This window comes from Vigna umbellata, chromosome 4 (genome assembly GCF_029865625.1).
Source record: "Vigna umbellata cultivar VRB3 chromosome 4, Vumbellata_1.0, whole genome shotgun sequence".
Classification (NCBI taxonomy): domain Eukaryota; kingdom Viridiplantae; phylum Streptophyta; class Magnoliopsida; order Fabales; family Fabaceae; genus Vigna; species Vigna umbellata.
The window spans coordinates 30,863,937-30,888,939 of record NC_142168.1 but is presented as its reverse complement, the minus strand read 5'-3'; the positions used below and the strand labels follow the sequence as shown (position 1 = coordinate 30,888,939).

General features: G+C 32.3%; 3 protein-coding genes, 2 long non-coding RNA genes, 1 other non-coding gene and 1 pseudogene across 6 annotated transcripts; 4 read left to right on the top strand and 3 right to left on the bottom strand.

The window, feature by feature from the left end:
• Positions 1–2,583: 2,583 nt before the first annotated feature.
• LOC148199881 (chlorophyllase-1-like) lies at positions 2,584–3,801 on the bottom strand. The gene is made up of 2 exons (XM_088114309.1): positions 3,515–3,801; positions 2,584–3,414 (listed from the first exon to the last, which is right to left on the bottom strand). The coding sequence occupies exons 1-2, from the start codon at positions 3,770–3,772 to the stop codon at positions 2,728–2,730; spliced, it is 945 nt and encodes a 314-aa protein (XP_087970435.1). The 5' UTR covers positions 3,773–3,801; the 3' UTR covers positions 2,584–2,727.
• A 2,852-nt stretch (positions 3,802–6,653) lies between these two features.
• LOC148199880 (reticulon-like protein B9) lies at positions 6,654–8,242 on the top strand. Its single transcript, XM_088114349.1, has 5 exons — positions 6,654–6,786; positions 6,927–7,107; positions 7,232–7,373; positions 7,472–7,541; positions 7,821–8,242. The coding sequence occupies exons 1-5, from the start codon at positions 6,681–6,683 to the stop codon at positions 7,988–7,990; spliced, it is 669 nt and encodes a 222-aa protein (XP_087970475.1). The 5' UTR covers positions 6,654–6,680; the 3' UTR covers positions 7,991–8,242.
• A 2,612-nt stretch (positions 8,243–10,854) lies between these two features.
• On the bottom strand, positions 10,855–12,741 carry LOC148199878 (uncharacterized). Its single transcript, XR_015785790.1, has 2 exons — positions 12,605–12,741; positions 10,855–11,449 (listed from the first exon to the last, which is right to left on the bottom strand). It is a non-coding gene; the product is annotated as an uncharacterized LOC148199878 (long non-coding RNA).
• On the top strand, positions 11,196–13,270 carry LOC148199877 (uncharacterized). Its single transcript, XR_015785789.1, has 2 exons — positions 11,196–11,333; positions 12,529–13,270. It is a non-coding gene; the product is annotated as an uncharacterized LOC148199877 (long non-coding RNA).
• Positions 12,150–12,230, top strand: TRNAL-CAG (transfer RNA leucine (anticodon CAG)). The gene has a single exon. It is a non-coding gene; the product is annotated as a tRNA-Leu (tRNA).
• Positions 13,271–14,541: 1,271 nt separating the features above from the next.
• Positions 14,542–16,589, top strand: LOC124821271 (pentatricopeptide repeat-containing protein At5g66520 pseudogene; annotated as a pseudogene).
• Positions 16,590–16,884: 295 nt separating this feature from the next.
• LOC148199876 (uncharacterized) lies at positions 16,885–18,569 on the bottom strand. The gene is made up of 2 exons (XM_088114245.1): positions 18,201–18,569; positions 16,885–17,441 (listed from the first exon to the last, which is right to left on the bottom strand). Exons 1-2 carry the CDS (start codon positions 18,358–18,360, stop codon positions 17,164–17,166), a joined length of 438 nt encoding a protein of 145 aa, XP_087970371.1. The 5' UTR covers positions 18,361–18,569; the 3' UTR covers positions 16,885–17,163.
• Positions 18,570–25,003: the final 6,434 nt, after the last annotated feature.

The following is a 25,003-nucleotide window of genomic DNA, read 5'->3' as shown; positions in this document are numbered from 1 at the left end:
ACACGCGTCGATCCTCTCTAAGTGAGAATGAAAGACCGTTGGAGTGTTAGGGATAACCCCCCATATGGAAGCCTCTTACATTCATTCAATACACTAACTGATCTCACCGAGAGATCTAAATTTCCGATTTAATCCGACCATTTTAAATCTCATAATATTCCTTTTGAATCAACAATGTACATCATAAACCACTTATAATCATACACTTTCAACCAATCTGGATCACATGAAGATGCATTCATAAATTGTAACCGAAATATTTAATTAACAAAGCTTACTGGAATGAGAGAAAGCACAAAAGAAAATATCACTGGACGAACACTGTTTGGACGAGCGTCCAAAAGCCCTTGGGCGGACACTGTTTGGACGAACGTCCTAACACCATTGGACGAACTACTTGGACGAGCGCCCAAAAGTCCTTGGACGGACCCTGTTTGGACGAACGTCCTAACCGCTTGGACGAACTGCTTGGACGAGCGCCCAAAAGTCCTTGGACGGACCCTGTTGGACGAACGTCCTAACATCTTGGACGATCCCTATTTGGACGAACGCCAAAAGCACTTGGACGAACCCAATTTGGACGAACGCTGTTATAACTAGGACGAACGCTTCAATATCAAGCCTCATCATGACCGAACGCTAACTGATTACTAACACCGGCTCAAGGACGAACGCTAATCCCCCAACATTTGACCGAACGTCCCCAGACAAGGACGAACGCTAATCACACCAACCTTTGACCGAACGTCCCCAGACAAGGACGAACGCTAATCACACCAACCTTTGACCGAACGTCCCCAGACAAGGACGAACGCTAATCACTCCAACCTTTGACCGAACGTCCCCAGACAAGGACGAACGCTAATCACTAACACATTCCCATGGACGAACGCTATTACTATCATCTCCTAAGACCGAACGTTCATCCAACCAACATTTGACCGAACGTCACTCAGCACATGCATGGCCGAGCGTTCAGCTCCGCCATGGACGAACGCTCAGTTTGCGCGTTCTGCAGAATTTAATTCTGCAGAATTCTCAGAACTCTGCAGAATGGTAACAGAACCTCCCTTAACCATTTCTAACCACTTTTCCCAACTTCTTAGACTCTTAATTCTCATTTTAGACTTAATTAAACTTATCCAAATGATTCTAAACATTTCTACCACCATTTTTAAGTGATTAAAGTTCACTTTCAGCATCCAAAACACTAATTTCAACAACTTAGGGACCCAAATTCGATTCCACTACTTGGAACCTGTTTTCAACTACTGTTATGCTTCTAACAAGTCACAATGGACTTGTCTAGGCTGCCCAAACAGTCCAGGAACACTGCAGCCTTCATTTACTCAAAATCCCTACCTCACTTCCTCTAAAATGACCAAAAAGTGACCCTAAGACACTTGATTTTCCTTCCTATCAACACCATAACAAATTTTACACACCAAAACAGTTCCAACATACATAATTCATCACTCAAAATCATCCCAAACAGTTCACATCCATCAATCACCACATTCACGTAGCACTCACACTTTCATACATGCATTTCAAGTTAGCAAAATTCAAAATTATGCTTCCAACAACATACCAATTTGAAAATCATTATGTAATCACGTCATACAGTAAAATCAAAAAGAGAACTAGCTCCCCTTACCTCTAGTGTAGACAACCAAGCTCAAGTAGAAACCCTAGACCACTTGCTTGCACTTTCAAAAGGTTAGAATCACCTATAAATCATCAATTGATGATAGAAAACGAATCTTAGCACCAAATAGAAGCTAGATTATGGAAGAAAACGAAATGGGTTGCATGCACCAAGTTCAATCACATGCTTACAACCCTAGGGCACATGAGAAAGGGGGTTTTCTTACCGGTTCAGATTTGGGAAAATTGACCGACTAAGAGCAACACCCGCTACTTTGTGATCGTTGGGGCAGCACCTAATCAAGATTTTAATGGTTCAGTGTGAAGGATGGAAAGGGAGAAGATGTAGGAGGAGGAGAGAGCTTGCTGGAAGGGGAATGGTTTCTCAGACAAGAGGAATGAGTTAAAACCCACTGTTTCCAAACTAATGTAATTTTATTTTAAAGTACTCAACCTCTCATCCTTTGCCACTTGTCATCCCCTTTTTGCTGACTCAAATCCAAGTCCTTACAATAACTACTTTAGGAACCCATTAAATACTTAGTAGAGTATTGGATAGCCCATAAGGACAAATTTAGGAAGCAAGAGTTATTTCAGTTTATAAGGATTTATTATCGTACATTAGATGGTGTAGCAAGTTGGAAGAGGAATATGAAACTTGTGAATTAGGAAGAATAACATGATATATGTATATGGATATCTGATCCATCGCATTGACTTTGTGGTTTAGAGTGGTTTGTTTTTGTTGCAGGTACGATTTTCGACTTTCACTATCAATGGAAGACCCACACTTTTACCTTTTGGAAGATTTTCATGTTAGATGCAATACATGGTTTCTGTTGCTGCATTTCTATGAGCAGTTTTCATGCCATTAAGGAAGCTTCTGTGGGTGTTTAAATGAAGAACTTCCTATGAGTGAATAAGGAGGCAATGGAGTCTCAGCAATGGAGTGCTTTGTTCTAGTTTTTTAATAAAGTACTGTATTTAACATATATTTGAAACATCTTAGGAAGACCTTTCACATAAACAAACATATAATAGAACATAGAAAGGGAGAAACAGCTAAAGCAAATGTTGTTTTCATGCTGGTATGTACTTGACATCATTGAGTCTAGCAGGAGCAAGACAAGGATTGTGTAAAATAGCCTCAAAATCCTGGAAGTGTTCATCCAACTGTGCCCTCAAGAAGGCCACAACCAATCCTCCCACAGTCTTTCTCATACACTTCTTAGGACCCTTCCCATTCTTGCACAAACACTTTGACAGCACGGTCCCAATTATCCCAGGTGTTTCATCGTCCAACATGTCCATGTGTCCATAATCTGCTGCAACAAAATTTGCACAAGGGGGTTTGCACTCGTTGAAATAGTCCACGTGGTTCTCCCCTTCAGGAGCACATGGTGGAAAAAGAACATTAGCCTTTTCTGATCCCAGTCCAGTGCCTATTACAGCAACGGGAACCTTCAAATTCAATGAGCGTGGCACCCCTGTCAGAATTTTAGGAGATGTTTTGCTAGCCTTACACTGAGATAATCCTCCCACAGGGTCTATGCCTATCAGTGCAGAAAACTTCAGCATCGTTTTAACATATCCTAGTGCCACAGAAAATGCAGTTTGTCCACCCTTACTGTGACCTGATAGAACCACTTTCTCCAATTTCGCTTCAACGTTCTCAGGAAGCAAAGGTTGAAGCCCCTTCACCAGCCAATCCACCACTTTTCCTGCAACCTTTATTTCATCGCATTCAAGCAAAGGCAAACTGCAGAACTAGAATGGTACAAGGAAAATTTGTGTCAGAGAATCCATTATAAAAAAGAGTAACATATTTTTACAGACATTACATTCATTTGATAGAAAGTGTACATACCAGCTGAGGAGCAACAACTATGAATCCATGTGAAACTATGTGGGATAGGAGGTCACAGTAGTAGCTTGGTGGAATACAGAAACCATGGTAGAAAACTATTACAGTGTAAGCACCAGGCACAGTTGGTGTAAATATCAGCAATGGTTTTGGAGGTGAAGAAGGAGACTTTGTGTCAATATTGAAATTCTTCCATTGGATACTTCCTTTTTGGAAAACATCTGTGGTCACCACTTTTGCTTCAGCTATCTTCGCCATCATTATTACTCTTTTCACACCAAACACGATCCTTCTAAGGATACTTTTAAAATCTTCCTCTGTCCATCTACCTTATATAGAGATACTCTGTCAGGTTTCAATATCTATTTTTTTTTCTTAATTTGTGCAAGATTTTAAATAAATAAAAAATCAGAATATGAAAAATTAATATAATGAAGGTAAAATTTGTCGGCATGAGATAAAATTTAAGAACATGAAATTATATTTTTGGCATATATATTTTTTCAATTCATTTTTTTTATTTTTGACTTTTTTTTCTTAAAATAAAAATTTGTATTTTATGATTATTTTATTTTTATATTATCTGTAAAGTGAATGTAAAAATGTGTCGCTCAGTTATTACTTAAATTTTAAATAACTTTCTGTATCATAAATTTTTTAATTGTATACATTAAAAAAAAATCTAATTCAATTAAATCTAAAAATATCATATTGTTTGATAGTTTCCACGTCTTTTTTTCGTTTTTTAAGTTTGAGTTGAATTTTGCATCTTGCAAGTCAATTGGAAAGCTCTATTGCATTGTGATAAAGTGAAACACAGATAATACTATTAAAGAAGTGACAGAGACATAGAAGAGGTTCTTAAGGGACCACAATGCAATATGTAGTTGAAGTCTAGTTTCAAGAAACAAATTTGGAGACACTCATGTTAGAATGTGATGTTTTTATTGTTTTCGAAACCGTAATTTAAATATGAATTTAACTTTACGTTAGAAGTGATAAAGACGAGTATTATATAAAAGAAATTATAAGTTTATTATTTTAAATTTTATAATTAAAATTTATATCAATTTTTTTATATAAATTAAACTCAGTTCCATTTATATGTTAACATATATGAAAAAAGAAATTATTGTAATCATGAAAAATTTAAAGTGTGAAAAATCTTGAGATAAGAAAAGGTATAAAGATGAATAAATATATAAAAATATATATAAATTATTGTCCAAAACTAGTTATAAAATTTGAAATTATAATATTTTTATGTATAATGTAGATTGGAAGAACACTACTAATTTTCTTACGTATAAGTTCTTCTAATGTTGGAGATTAGTTTTATGTTCCTCGTTCAGTGTATAGTACTTATGTATGAGACCATGGCTCTTGTAGATGACGATAAAATTTATAAGTGGACCATGTTTTTTTGGCTTGGCTGTTACAAAATAATTGAAGGGGCATCAAACAAATGACACATGCAACGTACCCCACTTTAAAATATCATTTTGCTAGTATTGTGGCTATTAATAATAATAATAATTAAAAATGTTTAATGTAAGCATATGTTAAGGATTTTAATTTTAAATCTTTTGTTATGGTGAAATAATTAATCTATGTACCATACCAACTTTCCTATTCTCATCCTAAATTCTTAAATATTGTTTGTTTTGAAATATAAAATTATGTCATAAATAAAAAATGTTTAAAAAAAATATTTAAATTGTTTTTAATTTTGATTCATAAATAATATAAGATTATTGTGTGTATTAATAACACTATTTTTTTTATTTATAATAAGTAAATAATACTCTACAAAATTGAATTCAAAGTTAATGATATAAAAATAATGATAAGGAATTCAAAATAAACATTTTGAATATATTTGACACTTGGAAATGAAAAACGAGCTAGAATGCAATCTGTCACATGTAATTCGTGTGGGTTTTGAGAGCAGCCCAACAACATCATCGAAGAGTTTGTTGGGAACGACTTCTCCATTTCATGCACCCTTATCTCCTTTGTCCACCATAATTTTTTATTTTTTTATTTTGTTCATTAGTATTTTACTTTTTTGAACATAAAGATATTATACGAGAATTTTTTTTAAAAAAATTAATATCATTAGTGTCTACCAAATAGACAAAAATTAAATTAATATTAAAAAAATTTGATTTAGAATCGATTTAAACTATGCTAAATTAATTAAATTTTAAAATAAAAATCCATTAATGTTAGGTAGGTTTACGTTAACTTAGAATTAGTCTTGAAAAGTCAGCCCTAAAAAGTCAATGTTCGTGATTTTGAAATCGAACTCGTGTGTGACGCTAATTTACCACTACGAGGTAAGTAACATAAACTTTTAGATATTGCTAGTAACTTTTCAGTTATTTTCTTAAAATAATCCATTTTATGACATTAATGACATTAATTTACCACTCGTGATTTTGTTTCATCATCTTTTATTAAATTTACTTTTAGCTCCTGGACAATTTTACATTTTATATTTAATTTTACTTATTTTTATTTCCTATAAATTTTAATTTAGTACCGACCTTACCAATCTCTTCGCACTCTTAATCCATAATTGAGTACCCTTTTTTTTTACTAACATGAAAAGATGATACTTTTAATACTTTCATATAGCAAAATCTTAAGGTTCATACGGGAATTATTTGGATTAAGGGATCCGAAGTGATGAGTAAAAGAATTTGAAGAAATTTTTTTTATGAGAGTTTATAAATGATGTGATGAATATAATAATAAATTAAAAAAAATATTTTAATGGATAAAGAAGTTTGCAAAACCATTGAAAGAAAACATTTGAGTTATTCAACGTATACATCATTTAGGACAAATCATCATAAAAACAATACTATAAACCTAAATATTTAACTTTACATAAAAAAAATGAACTTTATTATAGCTTGCTCCATTTTTATAATAGGGTTGCATAAAAGTCCAGAGTTTGTTGCTGAAAGAAGACTCATCTAGATTCGGGGAATTAGATACTTTAGAGTGTTAGCAGGAATGCAAATATGCTAAGTTAACTCCAAGTCATTCCTTACTTTAGTGATCAGCATAGAATCTCTTCTCCTTTTGCATGAAAATAAATATGGTAGAATGTTTAATATAAATGGTAGAGTCATGACAAAATATCAGTGAAGAAAAAACTATGGCGAACGATACATCATCTGATTCTGATAATGAAATTATCAGAGCACGAGTAAAGCTCTTTGGACATGAAAAACCGATACATCAAGTTCTTGGAGGAGGAAAAGGTACCACATTAAATTCATGTTCATAGTTTTCTTATATGAATGAACTAGAGCAGCTCTACAAACTGTAAAACAGGTTTATAGAACTATATATAATAACATGATAATCCATGAACTGATTCTGATAATTGGGGAACTTGCAGTGGCAGATATGCTGTTATGGAGGGACAGAAATTTATCAGCTGCGCTTTTGGGAGGGATGACAGTGATATGGTTTCTATTTGAGATTGTTGAATACAATTTCGTGACTCTCCTTTGTCACATTTCCATCACCACCATGCTTGTGCTATTCATATGGTCCACAGCTGCAGATATATTCAAATGGTACCTATTTTTACTTAACATCAAATGTAACAGTGACTATGAATATAGATCTACAAGATGATATAGGCATACACGTTCTTCTATGACATTATGATATTATTCCCTTTGATAAATATATCTTCAGGAAACCTCCCCAGATTCCAGACATTATTTTACAAGAATCTTTCTTCCAAAGTCTTGCTTACATTCTCCACAGAAGATTCAACCAGTTACTACCAATGCTCCTCCATATTTCATGTGGAATAGACCTGCCAATCTTTCTTCTGGTAACAACCAATATTCATTTTATTTCACTAAACTGAAAGTGGATTTCTTAATTAACGAATACGTAAACCTGACATTTCACTTCTCAAAACATTTTCAGAACATTGTGTCCCTCTATATTTTCTCAGTGATTGGAAGCTACTTCAGCTTTGTCAATCTGCTATATATTGGTAAGCATTCTTCATCTTTTTAGGTTAAATTACTCAACTTACTGTCGTAAATTATGATGTTATAGCAGTTTTATGCAGTCAGTAGCAAGTAATAAAGAAAACTCTCTGAATAATTAAAATGTAATTACATGATTAAAGAATTAAAGGAATAACTTAACCATCTCCTTAATATGGAGCATATGTGAATGTGAGTAACTTAACCCTATTTTTTATATGTGATTTTATACTGAAGTTTGTACTAAGATGTCTGGTTTCTTGTTGGTGTTCATTGATGACAAGGTTTCCTGTGCGTGCACACGCTGCCAATTGTGTATGAACGATATGAGGAAGAAATCAACAATTGGGTGAGCGATATGATAATCTTTCTCAGAAAAAACTACAGGAGTTTTAAGAAGAACTACCTCAACAGAATTCCCAGAGGACCAGTGAAGCCAAAGAAAACCCAATAAACTGTTACACTTACACTCATCCCAACTTCAAAATATATATATATATATATTGTGCATTACATAAATAGCTGCTATGAGAGATACAATGGTTATCACCAGAAAAACATACATAATATGTTTAAGTTTCTCCCCAAAAAAGCCATACAATGTAATAATTTTATTTTTCATACATGTCCAATTGTGTTATTCAATGGTGTTTTACATGGATTGTGTGTGATATACTTTTCAATAAAATCTAATTGTTATACTTTTCTTCACTAAACAATATATCGTGCGTGTGGTGTGGTATGTGAACAACGTTCTCTTTCAATATTCTCCACCTTTTAGGTTCCTCAAAGTTCTCTTGTGTTAGCATTCGGATATAAAGAGAAGCTGAGGTCAGACTCCAGAACACTTTGTCTGCTACTCGTTTGGTGAAAGGAAACATATATCATACACTTCTACTTTTCTTTCATCTCATTTCTATTCCATTTTCTTTTTCTGTCTCCTTTTTTTCATCAATGATCACATCTGTCACTTCGTTTTTCGTCCATCTTTTCTTTTCTTGCTCCTTTCCTTATTACTCTCTTCCTTTAACTTCAATCCACTCCCTTAGAAGTCATTATCACAACTCTTAGTGAAAATGTATAATCATATCAGAAACTCATGTTACCTTTGTATTGTAGAAAAATTATAACCATCTCCACACCTTTTTTTCTATATCATTCAGTTTTTTCTTCTTTTTCTACATATACTTATTATATATCTATCCCTTTTTTCACCTTTTCTCTTGTTCTTTTCTATCTCTGTCTTATTTCTGCCCAATTCACCATTTTTAGGTAAACAATTATCAGCTCTCTTGAATTATGGAGAAATTGAAGACTCGATGAAATTATAGGGACAAAATTAGCCTTAAATAAGTTTTAAGTTTGTACTGTATAATCAATTTTTTGTTTTCTCCATTAAAATTTTTCTTTGAATTGGATCTATAATTAGAGATCTAAAACTTATTTATGAAAAGAAAACATAGAATAAAAGGGTCTCAAATATTTTTTTAATTTTTTTAATTTTTTTAATTGAAAACTATAATAGGATACCAAGTTCGAAATAACGGGTGCTGGTGATGAGATTACTAATTAATTGTTTCAAATCAGGCTTTTCCATGGTAATCAAATAGAGTTGAAGAATAATCCAAGATGAGTTTCCCACCAGGTATAGGTTGACTTCCATATACAAGTACGTGACATTACAATTGTGCTTGTCACATGAAGCATATATAATGCGTCTGATGTGGTGGTGCAGTAGTCTATGACCCACTTATAAGGTGGGAAACAGATAGCCCCTAGATTACAAGAATTCCACTAACATTATGACTACCTACAATGCGTCCAATAAAAATTAAACATCTTCCAAAAGCCTCAAAACTTAGTCTTCTTATCTCTATTTATGCAATAAGAGTAATGTCAGTGGCTAGAGTACCACAGATTTTAAGTTTCTTCTTTTGGTTTTTTACTTCAAAACCTAAATTTGCCTCTTATTTGTATTTGTCCTGTAATGATGGACTCTCATATTATCTGTATGGTGAGTATAGAAGACCATCTCAAATTGATGAGTCTTTTGCCAGAGAAAGATTTAGGAAAAAGATATAACATCGATAAGATCTCAATCTAATTTATACAAAAGAATGATACTTTTTCTAACCCAAAACTTTAATACTTTGAGATCATGAGTCTTCTGTACTTTATATGTTACTTAATTTTTCATTTTTATCCAATATAGAACTTATATTCACATTTTAGTCCCTAACACAAATATTTCCTAATATAAGTTTAAAAAGACGTCTAAGACATGTATTAAGTGTTTAAGTTTAACTGTTTAACTGTTTTCTATTATTTTGTTTTCTAAATTCTACATATTGAGAATTCTATGTATAACATGTTTTTGTGAATAAAAGTTTCTTTCTCTCATTCTTATTCAAGTGTTTTCTTAGGATTAACTAGAACATATCTCCAACTATAGAGTAAACATCTGAACCAGTTGTTATAAGATTGCATATCAATGCATCAGTACTGAACTTTGTAAACGTTATTCGATAATCCTTTTTCATTTTATTTGTTACTGTAGTTTTCATGAAAAGGAATCAAGGATCCACTGTTGTTTTGTAAAATTAACATAAGGTTTTTAAAGTCTAATAAAGTAAAATGTCCGACTCATACAACTTCAAAAGCTGTAGTCATGATTAAGCAATTTTGAACATTTAGTTTATTTTAACTGGAAAAAAGTTGAGCTATCAAATAATGTAAATGTTTCTTGGACTTAAAACCTCGTAGAGTTAGCAGTAACTGTAGTATTGCTTAATTTCTGATACAGTTATCTGAAAAATATCAGTATCAGAATATAAGAAAAGATAGTGTAGTTATAGGTATAGCCTACAACAGATGATGTGGAGGATTTGCTATCAGAAAGGGCCAAGCATATAGGCTTTCAGCCTCTCTAATCCAGTAGTGGGAGCACCATTCTGAATTGTAATTGAGCAAATGATGTTAATTACAATGGTGCTTGCTGATGAAGAATTGGAAACATAACACATGGAGCATAATACTGATTAAGCAACTGCAAACCAACACATTCATGTGCCGTACAGCAGCAGTAGAATTTTAGGATAAAATCTGCTTTGAAAAGTTTGCATTTTGCATTTCCCTAAAGAATCAACAACCATGCTTTATTGGTCTTCGTCCTCCACTGAACAATAAGTGGAATCTCTAATAATGTTCTTTTATATAATTTCTAGTCTAAAAAGTGTTGGTAGTAGTACTATATAGAAACAGCCACTCAGCAAAATAATATTTTTCTAGGGTAATGAAAAATTTGAAAACGTCTTCAACAGCACACAAAGATATTTGTATTTTTTATTTATATATAGCTTATATAACAAGCATATATGTCCACTTCTGAAAAAAAAAACAAGGCCTATTCTCTGGTGAAAGTGAAAATTATTCAGCAAAGTGGGAACAAATGGTGAGAGAATTGAGAGAGGTGAAAATTGTGGATGCAAATATTGGTTTCTATGGTAATGGCTATGCAATCTGGTTGATGATTTTGGTTACCTTTTGCATTATTCCAGCCATCATCTTTTCTTGTGCAGATGGTGTTTCCAAGGAGAAAAGTTCTGCAGCAGATCAAGAGCCTTATGGAGCTGCATGTGGTGCAGGATGTGGTGCTGGATGTGGTGCCTAGAGATTGTTTTGCTGCTATCAACTTCATGCATAGATATCTGGAAGAGTGAACTTCAGTGGCTATTGTAGTCTTAGTTTCTTATATTTCACATCGCAGCTTGTTGCTAAGGACTATGATTATTAGTATGGTAAGTTTGCTGACTGTTTTACTTGCAAATGTAAGCTGAGAAGTTCTGCAATGGATTTTGAATATGAACTTTGATCTCATGACCTCAAAGTGTATCTTTTTCTCCTATTGTTGTTTCTGTTAGAAATAATGAGTTATACATTGAATACAAACAAGGAAATGGATCAAAAAGAAGATCTAGAAAACTAATCATTTTAAATTTTTTAACCTGAAATAGCATGTAATCTTTTATATAAACTGATTCATAAATCATTGACACCAAATCTACAAAAATTTAAGTTTCCAACAATCAAATTTTTTGACTAGATAATCTTATACAGTGTATTAGTACACTGATATCAGACTATAGTGTGAAAGATTTTCTATTTGATGAATTTCTAGATTCAAAGTTTATTATCTTAAAAAATATCTAAAGAATATATTTGACTACTATATCATGTTGATCCTATCTTCAATATGCCTCTTCTAAAATATGCAAAGGTCCAATATGTTTCTAAATCAACTTTAGTTCAAGGAAAATAAGGATTTCTGTGTCAATGACATAAATTTAAAAAAAAAACACTATATTGATTGTTAAACCCATGCTAAATTAATAGAATTTATTGTAATGTTAATTCTAAATTAACCTACCAATTTCTCCAAAATCTTCACTAATCAAGACTAACATATTAATAATTACGGATTATTAATACACAAAGAAGTAATTTAGATACTTGTTCTATAAAGGAATGGTTTGGGATTACATTTTTAATGAATATAATTATTCTTTCTCAATCATATATTTAAATTCTATGGTTTACATAATCCATCAACTAAGGTCAAGATGGCCGAGTTGGTCTAAGGCGCCAGTTTCAGGTACTGGTCCGAAAGGGCATGGGTTCGAATCCCATTCTTGACAAAACTTTTAATTTTTGAAATCACTCAACTAAAGTTAATTTTTCTATCAATAAAAACAAAGTCCATAATATTAACCAAAAGTGATTTATACTTTGAATGCACAGTTCCTTTTCTGATAACGTGAGATTTGTTCTTACACCTGAACTTGAAGAAAAAATCATGTAAGTAGGCATGCCTTCTAACATAAGAGGAACAAAAGACACTTTTTTTACTTTTCCTAGGCTTCAGATTGTGCTTTGATTAAACTGCACTGCAACATACTCACTTAACAATTGATGAACTCTGTCTTCTGTCTTCAGAAACACTACTTGGCTTAACCTTACCAGACGTGACATCAGAATCAATGTCAGAAAATGAAGAATAATCTGCACATACCTTATTCTTTGATCCATAACATGACCATTGCCAGGCACACCTCAATGCTTGGTGACAGATTCTGCATGGTTGTTTGATGAAACATGACACACAGGCCAAAGGGCAACAGATACAAAGCAAACAACTGCTACAAATAAATTCAATAAATTTCTCTTTGGTTTTGTGATCTTGTTGCTGAAAAGATCCCAAACTTGAACAATTGCAAGGTTTGGCATGTCTTGTTGTATCAACATGTTCACTCCTCTGCCTCCTCCTCCTCCAATGGAAGAATGTAACTCTTTCTTTTTTCTCTTCAAGGGCTAGTTTGCACCCCATATCACTGTATGTGGGACCCATATGCCATCAATTTTTTGCTGAATGCTGATGAAACCCTGCAATCCTTGTGAAGGATTGTGAACTGTGAACATTTGCATGAAAATCTTCTCAGGAAAACCTTTGGAACACGCTGCAGTTCTTTCTTAATGAGAATATATAGATATATACATATATAACCCCTTTGTTCCTTGTTTCTTTGGTTTTCTGTTTTTTTGTCATAAAATAATATTGGTAGCCAAAGATGCTTCTTCAAATTCAAGATTCTCTCACGGCTGAGATAATCACAGTTATTGTAAGTTATTAGTTCAAAACAATAGGTATCCAATGTTTTTCATTCCTTTCTGATAATAATCTGCAAACCAGAATTCTTTAGGCAGAAAGCTTTTATAATGCATTAGCAGGAACACTTGTCTGCAACACAATTTATTCGTTTATCTCTACAGCACTTTATTTAAAGTGGAATAATGTAGATCACACAAGAAAGGCAGCAGAAAGAAGAGGCTTGAAATCAAAGCAAGGCATCTTCCCCTATCAGATCTACCTTCACTGTACACAACCACAATTTCAGCATCAGAATTCAAGTTTCTTACTTTCGGTACCATTAAATTGGATTCTGGTTACCCCGATATCTTTTATGTTACACCTTTCGTATAAAAGCTATTTGATAAGTGTAAACAAATTTGTAATAAAAGCTATTTGAAGGGTGTTAATGGATCCTTTAACCATACTTATCTAAGCTCTTTTTTCATCAGCTTTTAACAAAAACCGAACAAGTAAGACGAATGTTCCAAAACCAAAGTGTTGCAAAGAAGATTTTAAACATAAACATACTTTTAAGTGTTCAGAAAAGGCCTAGAGGAAACACCCAAAATATAGTAATCATATAGAACTTTAGAAACAGAATCTAGAGTAAATGATGCATAATCAATCATAAATTTGTTTGAAAATTCATCTTTGACTCTCTTTTAAACCACTAGAATTACTCACTTTATTCTAACTAAAAAACATGTTGTGCTTTAGTCTCCATTAGTTATTAATCATCGCTCCCTAACCGTCAAGGAATCAAACTTTTTAAGCTGTTCATAAGCTTCCTTAGGTTCATACCTCTCTTTCACAAGTCCCCTAAATCATTATGTTTTTCTTCCAACTTCTTTTGTTTATCATCTAATTTGAATATTACCCCAAAGATTGTTAAACGCAGTAGTCATGAGTGCATGTATTATATAAAGTATTTGATTTTCAAACACTTATTATAGTTTCTATAATCAAAAACCTGGATTTTGTATTTTCAACATGTTTCCAGAAATGCTTTTAGTTATTTTACATAAGGGCATGACTTAGAAACTTGAGACTTCAATTTAAGAAAACTAACCAATTAATCTTTTCTGACATGTTAAAGAATCTAACAAGAAAAAATTCAATGAATTTTTTGATTTTTTAGTATAAAAAATTTACATGAAACATTTGATAAAGGATTGTCATTGATATAATTTTTTAAATAATCGTAATATAATAAATTGATTATATTTGTGATTGGAGTGAAGTTAGATACACTGTCTAACCTTAAAAGTGAATGATTCCAAAAGGAAAATGTTTATTCAACTGGTTCAATTTCGGTTCATCCATCATTAATGCAGCGAGTTTTACTTTTTTTGGTGGATGATGATGGCTAGTCTTCTTGAGTTCCAAACAGTGGAGTCCCTAAGCCTAACCCTCAAGAACACACTCTCTAGATTGATTGAACAATGCAAGAACCTGAGAGAGCTCAAAAAAATTCATACCCAGATTCTAAAGTCCCCAACTTTACACAATAGTGACCAATATTATCTAGTTACCCGACTCCTATATTTTTGCTCCTTTTCGAATTATGGTTCTTTCAGGTATGCCACCAATGTTTTTCATATGATCCAGAACCCTGATCTTCGTGTCTACAACATCATGATCAGAGCATATACAAGCATGGAGGGAGGTGATGACACTCATTATTGCAAGGCCTTGATGCAGTATAAACAAATATTTTCCAAAGAGATTGTGCCCAATTGTCTCACGTTCCCATTCCTTTTAAAGGGTTGCACTAGGTGGCAGGATGGTGCTACTGGCAAAGTTATTCATGCCCAAGTGATAAAGTTTGGATTTTTGAAGGATGTTTTTGTTGGCAATTCTTTGATCAGCTTGTACATGGCTTGTGGGATGTTGAACAATGCCAGCAACGTGTTTGATGAAATGTTGCTTACAGATGTCGTCTCTTGGAACTCAATGGTTATTGGGTGTTTGAGAAATGGAGAACTTGACATGGCAATGGACTTATTTAGGAAGATGAAGGGGAGAAATATCATAACTTGGAATTCCATTATTACAGGATTGGCTCAGGGAGGGAGGGCAAAGGAGTCACTTGAGCTTTTCCATGAAATGCAGCTTTTGGGCGATGATATGGTTAAACCTGATAAGATTACAATAGCTAGTGTCCTTTCAGCTTGTTCTCAACTTGGTGCAATAGATCATGGGAAATGGGTGCATGGTTATCTGAAAAGAAACGGCATAGAGTATGATGTGGTAATTGGAACAGCACTTGTCAATATGTTTGGCAAGTGTGGGGATGTGCAGAAAGCGTTTGAAATCTTCAAAGAGATGCCTGAGAAGGATACTTCAGCATGGACAGTGATGATTTCGGTGTTTGCTATGCATGGATTAGGTTGGAAGGCTTTTGATTGCTTTTTAGAGATGGAAAGAGCTGGAGCAAAGCCAAACCATGTGACATTTGTTGGATTATTGTCAGCTTGTGCTCATTCTGGTTTGGTAGAACAAGGTCGTTGGTGCTTTGAGGCAATGAAACGTGTTTACTCAATTGAACCGCAAGTTTATCACTATGCTTGCATGGTTGATATTCTTAGTCGAGCCAGGCTGTTTCAAGAGTCGGAGATTCTCATAAGAAGCATGCCGATGAAGCCGGATGTTTATGTCTGGGGTGCATTACTTGGAGGTTGTCAGATGCATGGGAATGTAGAATTAGGAGAAAAAGTAGCTCTTCATTTGATAGACTTGGAACCCCATAATCATGCTTTCTATGTTAACTTGTGTGATATATATGCCAAAGCTGGCAGATTTGGTGCTGCCAAAAGAATTAGGAATTTTATGAAAGAAAGAGATATAGAAAAGAAAATCCCGGGTTGTAGCATGATTGAAATCAATGGAGAAGTTCAAGAATTTTCAGCTGGAGGATCATCTGAACTTCCCATGAAAGAACTAGTATTGATCTTAAATAGATTAAGTAGTGAGATGAATATATGAATACGTTGAATTATGAGCATAAGCATGTGCTTACATGACAAAATCTGCACATTGCCCTGTTAAACAATAGTGCAGCAATCAATTGCGGTGGCATGTGATATAATATCTGGTCAACCATCACTCCACGATCTAGGCACTTTTATGTTGTTATTTAGGTTACAGTTGCCGCTCTGTAGACTGATGGAATTTTCATTCATTTCAACAAAGTGCTTTGGGACAGTTGCAAGGGGCATACAAGGAAAACTCTAGTTGCTTTGAGTTTATAATTTTAGATTTGAAACTTCTGAAGACAAATTGATGCGATATAGACACTAAACTCTTCTAAAGAATGTTTGGCATCTTGTCAATAGAATCTTCACCGCATGTTTAATGAACATTTTACTTTCCCATTTAAATATCTGGTGATGGAATTGAATTATATACAACGCAATGCCATTTGTTGGCAGAAAATGACTAACCATAATCTGAAAACAACATTGCTATTTAACAGGAAGAAAAAATCTCCAACACAAAAGGGTATGGAATACAGGGACACGCGTAAAGAAGCATTTATTGTAGGACCATAAACATAGTAGGTGTTGTTTTCCAATCAAATTTGGATTAGAGTTTTACTTGACTAATTTACATTACATTACGTGCATTGCATATTACCGAAGTGAAACACTAAATATGGTTAGAGAACAACATTTACAGTACCTAGTAAGTATTCTCCTGTATTAATGTATGATTTAATTTGATTTCTCAGTTCAGATTGAATACAAAATTCTAAAATTTCTAATCATGACAAAAGATTACCACAAGGTAAAAACCACTACATTCAAAGAATTAAAAGCAAGCACCAAATAGCTTAACAGCAGCAGCCCAAAGGCATCTCCGGATGTCTGTTATACAACACAAACAAGCAATTTAAGGTTGATTTGAAATCTTGACTGCCGGTCCGCAGTTGCAGACTTGTATCATCTCTTATTCTTTCCTTCATCAATTTCTCTCCTTCCTTTAAAACCAAGATCAATATCTTCTTCATTTTCAGGGTCATCTATTTCCTCCTCCCAATCAGAATCAAACTCCTCCTCTTCATCTTCCGACAATGTCCGTTTCCCTAGAATTTCCTTCATCAACTCCTCGTCAGCTTCTATAGGCTTCCCCACTAAAGACCTCTGCAGTATAGCTTCAAACACAGAAGGAATAGCCTCAGCATCACCCTCTTGAAGTTTTGCGACACGCCTCTTCAACTCTTCAACCCAAATACAAAAAATAAAATTCTTTTTAGCAAAGACTCAAAAGATCAAAATCTGAAACCAAAGATTAAAATACAAACTGGCTCTTTCAATCAGTTGGCATTTCCATTAAACCTTATTTCATAACACCAAATGTTACCACCATGCTATCTAACAAATTATTTTAACACCCTTGTATAAATAAACTTATATAGTCCTCGGAAATTTAGTAAAAAAACTCCCATGAATTTCACATAATAATAAGAAAAATTATATATAAACATTTACATTGCTAAATAATTAAAATTTGTCATATTATGATAAAAATGGTTAACTTTTATATAAATTACTTTCCCATAACCCTTTTAGTTCGACAGTAGGAAGATGGAAGAAAATAAGAATTTGAACTAAAAAGAAAGTGAAAGGAGATTTTTTAATTTTATTTCTAGAAGTCAATTCCAATTTTACTTTCTTTTTCTCCTTCTACTTTCTCTCCAATCAAATAGAAGAAAATTTACTGTCATCCGTGCTTTCTTTTTTGTCTCAAACAAAACATAAGCTATTTAATCATATCTAATAGATGATTTTTTTATGAATTCGTATTATAAATTCGCAACACAAATAAATTAACATCTAATAATAAAGAATAAGATTGATTGGCGTGAGTGTTCAAAGAAGCATTACATCAAACACGTCAAAGGCACCCAAGTAATTAAGAAGAAAGAGAGAGCAGAAATTGAGGAAGAGAAGTATGAAAGTGCGAAGATGGGTGTTACCTTCGTTGCTAATGTCTTCAACGAGGGAGTGGGGTTTGTCAGAAGCATTGGAGCGAGAAGAGAAGGAAGTGGGAGCGGTAAGAGGGAATAGGGAAGCGGTGGGAGAAAGACGAAGACGGCGCGCGTGGGAGGACAGGCTTCTGAGAAAGATCGCATTCATGTTTTTGTCAGTGTTCCAAAGAGGTTCCTCCTACGTTGCCAATTCAAGCAAAATCCACAACCTTGATGGTTAATGGTACCAAATCCAAGGAACTTTCTTCTACGTTGAAATTAATAAAATTCAAGAACCATTTAACAATTTATTAATTTTAATGACCGTAGGCGTTTTTTTTCCTACTATTTGAAATATTTGAGAAGTTTATAGCATGTTATCTTTTAATTTGTTGTTTTATTAATTCTATTTTTTTTAACTAAAAGGTGATTGTGTATTAGTGATTCTGGTTTTTTTTTTAACTTTTCATTCACTTGAAAAATTGGGTTTCTCAAGTCCCCTTTATAATATTTTTGAGCCTTGTTTTTCTCTTTTTACACACCCAATATTTACACCATGTTGCTCTCCGCTCTTTTCTGCACTCCCTTTCTTCGGGAAACTAACACTCTTACTCTTTTTCATTGCTAGAATGACTTCCTCTTCCCAAAACACTTCATTTAAAATATATTTAATATTATGTTAAGTCATATTTGTTCGAGCTCTTCGCCCTGCACCTCCTTATTCTGCTTTATTCTCCTTTTATTATACTGTTATTATAGGCTCAAAACGGACCGAACGATAAAAGTGTAGAAAAGTCGGCCGACCGATGATATTTTTCAGGTCAATGAACCAATCGGTAAAAACAGTCGTTATGGTAATCAATAGTAATAATTATTGGGGAGTTAATGAAAATAATTTTCATTTATTGTCAATTAATATTGTCATTCATTGGTGATTAATGAGTCTGACCTAACGGTAAATTTATTATAATTTATAAATATTTGTGAGGACAGGTAACTTGGACTAACTTTGAACTCTAATAACTAATTTGAGCGTCGGAGTATCTTTTGTAAACACCTTTCCCCGCGGCTTGGACAAGAAGAAGAGAGAAGACATCGTAACTGGATGATGGAGCAAACAACTTTAAATGTTTTGGATTAAGGTTCTAAATCCTGCCAAAATAAATACGATTAAAGATAAATTATTTTTCAATTACAACACTTATTCACTTTCTTGGTGAATGATGATTCAATTAAAATAAAATATAAATCCAATTAAAAATCAAGGATGTTTTATGTTACACCTTTCAGTGGTTGAATGAATTTCAATTAAAATAAAACTTAATTATAATAAATAATATATATATATATATATATAATATACTTTTGCAAATAGTAAAATTTATTATCCATATTACCATTCCACATTTACTATTGATAAGTAGTTGATAATCCAAAACATAATCTCAATTTTAATTAAATTGTATAAATTAAATTTATCATTCTTAAAACCCACATAAATACATGATTATAATTTATGTTCATCAAAGAATAAAAACACACAAACATCTAATAAATAACGCACACATTATTATGTAAAAAATGTACATAAATACATAATTAAATACTTTCATATTATAAATACATATTAATACAAATATTAATGAATATATTTATTGTATTTGTATTTATATAAACATTAAATAGTATCATTTATTATATTTATTAAATATAATATATAATTAATATATTATGCACTAAATTTATTAATTAAGACTTTATAAAAAAAAACGGATACGTTCACGTTTCAATAAATATATTCAGTAAATATCTTCATATTATAAATACATACATGATACTAATAAATACATAAGTTTAAAAAACATAAATAAATACATTAAATACTTTCTTATTATAAATATTGTTTAGAATGATAAGTTTAATCTTAATATAAAAAGTATTCAATTTATGCATATATCTATTGTATTATTTATATAAACATTAAATAATACTCTCTCTGTTTTTTTTTAATTTAAATTGTTTAACGAACTTTTTTTCTTTTTATATGTATTTTTTTGCATTTTAATATAACATATTTTTTCAATTATAATATTAATTTAATTAATATAGAAAAAAAATATTGATGATGACAAAGATAAAATGTAATAACATATGAATATACATTAAAATAAATAAATAGTTGAAAGATATTCAACAAGAGTTGACTCGTATAATATTTATACGTCATTTTCTTTCATTTGTCTCATATAAATGCAGGTAAACTTGAATTTTTCTTTTTGAATAATGTTATATCAAATTTTCCAATTCAAATTTCTAATTAAAAAGTAAAGATTTACAATAAGTAAAATAATGATATATAGTTAATGATTTTTTTTAAGTCGTTTATTATTTATTGCAAGTAAGTAAATAAAGCATATTGTGAAAAAAAAAAAAATTAAGCATGTAAAAATCATATATATATATATATATATATATATATATATATATATATAAGAGGTTTATATGGGATAGGTTTATGTAGAACAGGTTTATGTGAAACCCATTACAATGATAAGTGGATTGATCTATACTTTCAACCTATATATATATATATATTTGTTTGTAGTTCAGCAAAACATAACAAAAAGTGAGAAATAGGAATTACAACCTCTTTCACAATCTTGTCTATTAGGTTTAAGATTTCTATCTTTTGTTAATTATGCCTGAAAATCTATCTTAATCATTCAATGAAGTATCAAATAATTATGATAGAATTTTGTTTTTCTAAAGTTATTTGGTACTTCCTTGATTTGATTGAGATTGAGATTTCATAGGTAAATAGAAAGTATTCAAAGAGCTTCTTGTGATAAATTTTATTATAATATGTGAACTTTTTAAATCCTCCCGCTTTGATTGTTCTTTTACACTAGAAATATTTACTAATACATGTTATATATTTTAATGTGACATTTCATTTTATTTCTTCTTCTTCTTTAACATCTCTCCATGAAAATCGTCATTTTTATACTTTTTTTAAAAGTTGTTTTTCACTTTCCAATATGATTACTTTTTATATGAAAATTTTGTTTTCTTACACAACTCTTTTAGTTTTGCTCTTAGTATTATTTTCAATGTTAGATTGTCGCTCGATTTGATTAGGAGAAATTATTTGGTTGAATTAGATTCTAAGATAAGAAATTAAATAATTAAAAGTGTGGAACTCACATGAAAGATTCATAAACTCATATATAAGAAAGAAAGTTGACACTTGTATAATTACGGTAATTCTCACTAAAAAATCTTTCAATTCATTGTTTCAACATAAAGCAATGTTATATATGTAGTTTTGTTTCTACCGGCTCAATAGCATACTAGAGAGCACAATTCAAGAAGTTTCATTAAGTTTCTTCATTATGAAATAGTCTAAACCTATGTTCATTAGTGTAATATTTATATATTATAATTAATCTTAACAATTTAGTATTGTAATTATTATTTATGATGACTCATTATATTACATTAACTATTATGTTTTATATACTTGTTTTATATACTTGAGATAAATATTATTCATACATCCATGATTAATCCTATAAATACATGATTTGTGTTGTTATGAATGTTTAAAAGAAGAAAAAAGTTTAACAAAAAAGAAATAAATTGCCTATCAACTTCCATTCCATAAATTGAAACGGTTTTAATGAAAGTCATGTTTTGGATGCACATCTTCCTTATATTTTCATTTTTTTCTTCTGTTTTTTAATTAACAACATTTATATGAAGAAAGAGCAGCTATAGAATTTGAAATTTATCTATTTTAAATGTGTACGTATCATATCCTAAAAGAAATCATAAAAGTGTAAGTGTTCTTTGTATCATGAAGTTTGGAGACTTATTATTGAGTTATCATAACCATAGGTTTCAATTTTCTTTCTTCAACCTAAGAGTTTATGTGATTTAATAGTTCAATTATTGCATGTTGTCCTTAGAACCCAATTCAACCAAAAAATTTCTACTAATATGATCCTACAAGAGTCTCACTTAAAAATAATATTCTTGCAAAACTAAAAAAGAAAGAAAATTATGTATGGAAACACAATTTCCATAAAATAAAATAAACTGTGTCTATGTCTTTTCTCACACATTAAAAAAATAAAATAAAAGTCATGTTTTAATATTACTGTTACCAAAAAAATATGAAAAAAAATCATATTGTAAAGCATAATTTATCATTATTTAACTAGAAAACACATTTTTTTTTCATTTAGAAATCGTGCTTCCAAACACAATTGATATAGATACATAAATTTTTAAAAACTCACTTATTATTGTAAATTGAATGTAAAATTACAACATTTAAAAAAAACTGCACTCTTAACATAATTAAATGTACATTTCCTTTCAATATAAACACTACGTAATGTTCTCAATTAAAGAAATTGGGCAAGTACATTGACCCTTAGGACTTTAATAAAACACATTTTGTATTTTATCTATTGTAACGCTGATTTGATATGCCGTTTGATAAAAATATGTGATATTTTAAAAAAATAATATATATATATATATATATATATATATATATATATATATATATATGTATATATATATATTGTAACATCCCAAAAATACAGAAATGAAACCATATAATGGAATTGATTACTATTAACAATAAGTCAGTTCAGTCTTAGCTAAACAACGAACGGTTAGGGCCGAACGGCCTTACACAAGTTACAAACTTAAATTTGTTCCAAATAAAAGAAAACATGACCGAACGGTTTACAAAAGTACAAATACCGAACGGTCACATAGATCAAAAGAAAGGAGGTGACCGAACGATCACCTCACAACTAAACTACTAAACACTAGCCGAACGCTCCTATGGCTCGACCTTCACTTCCACTTCTATCAAATGCTCTTCTTCCAGGGCATCCTCCAACAGCGCGTCTCCTTCTGCTCACATCCACACGGATGATCATTGCAACAACAAGACAGACGTACAGAGACGAGACAACACAGGAAAACAAAGGGTAAGCTTATGTAATTTAATTCATGCATCGACATAATAGTTAAACATTCAAACACACAAGAGCAATTCAATATAAGTATCATTACAAAACCTATCACTAGACTGACCATCCGGACTGTATGAAATCTGTGTAGCTACAGGCGTTCGTGCACCCGGGTGATGTAGTAACTGGGATACTCTCAACAGTTGCCACCCAAGGTTAGCCCTATCTGTCCAAAGTACCCCTAAGGACTAGGACCTCCTGTCGTTCCCACACATGACCTACCCTCCTCTACGTGAAGACGAGTACTCACGGAACATCAGGATGAACAGCCAGCTTAGCATACCCACAGTCATACTTTACAATTTCCAACATTCATATATGAGTCGTTCCTCCCTGGAACGCTCGTCCATAATCCACAACATTTCCAAATCACATTTTCTAAATCTTTCATAAAAAAATATCTCGGTGAGCTATCTCGTACAAAGGTTCCAACAAACGTTAAAATGACGAACGTTCAACCCGAACTTAAAACTGGGCCGACACATAGAGCGAGACCGGGGGATCTTCAAAGTTAAGAATGGTTTAAGACCAAGGGTTAACATCGGATTCTAAAAAAAGATAGCGAGTACAGTAATATATTCCAAGGACAAGTGGGACGAACGTCCATTTCAACGTTGAGTCAATTAGATGAACTGACTCTTGAGAACTCACTCAGAACATAAAGAGACTAAACCAAGGACTTGGACTCTAGGGTGAAACCAATGAATAAGGATATTTTAGGGCATTCAAAAACTGGTACTTAGAGTGATTCACATGCAGAAAACCGAACACCTGTGTTTAATTGAGGGTAGTATCAAGGAATCGACATGTCAGTCAACGACAGAGCACTCTAGAGAGCGGATCCTAGAGGCTTAAACGAACGCTCATATTAATAATTAACTTAAGGAAATGGAACGAGTGCTTAGTGTAGGACCGAGCACCGATAACTTAGCATGAAAAGCTTTGATAAATATAGTACAATAATATTGAAATAGTGGTTACGAACAATAGAATATACAATTACATATATACTTAGATTTATAACTGAACGGTAATACCCACTGTGTTTGGCCGAACGCTCATACACAGTATTCTGAAGTGCAGACATTCGTCCTCAACTAGAATCCTTCCCAAATGAAAGCATTCACTACAATTCCAACCTCACTAGAAAACCGAACGGTCAAGGACCATTCAATGACGAACGTACATTATCATATGGAAAGTTCATATTCAGAATTTATTTACATTCAAACTCATTTCTCAGCATATAACTTCATAATTTCATACCATAGTACATTTCATATTTCTCATACATCAGCTCATAATAATTATCATATATCAAATAATCAAATATCACAAAAATCATGCTTCACGTGCAACTCAAGGAACGTCCATGCAGCACAGTAAAACATACAAATTAAATTAATAAGCTTCCCTTACCTGGATACGTGATTGAACGTCCTAAATGTAGGTTCTTGGTTCGTTCGACTACAAACTTTCTACCCTCAACGATCAATAATTCTCCAAACTAACCAAACAGCAAGAAACCAACGTAACTTAGACTACACTCTCGCATGAAACCAAAACTTGGTTTGCATGTAACAAAAGACGAACGACCAAGGACAGATACACTTACCCGCTCAAACTTGAAACTTGTTCGGTTCAAGAAGAAGCTTGGGACGCCGGGAATGCTTCCACGGTGCCTAAACAGTGATCGGAGTAGAGAAAATGTGAGTTTTGGTAGAGAGAAGGGAGAGTTTCTAAAGAGAAGAAGGAGAAATG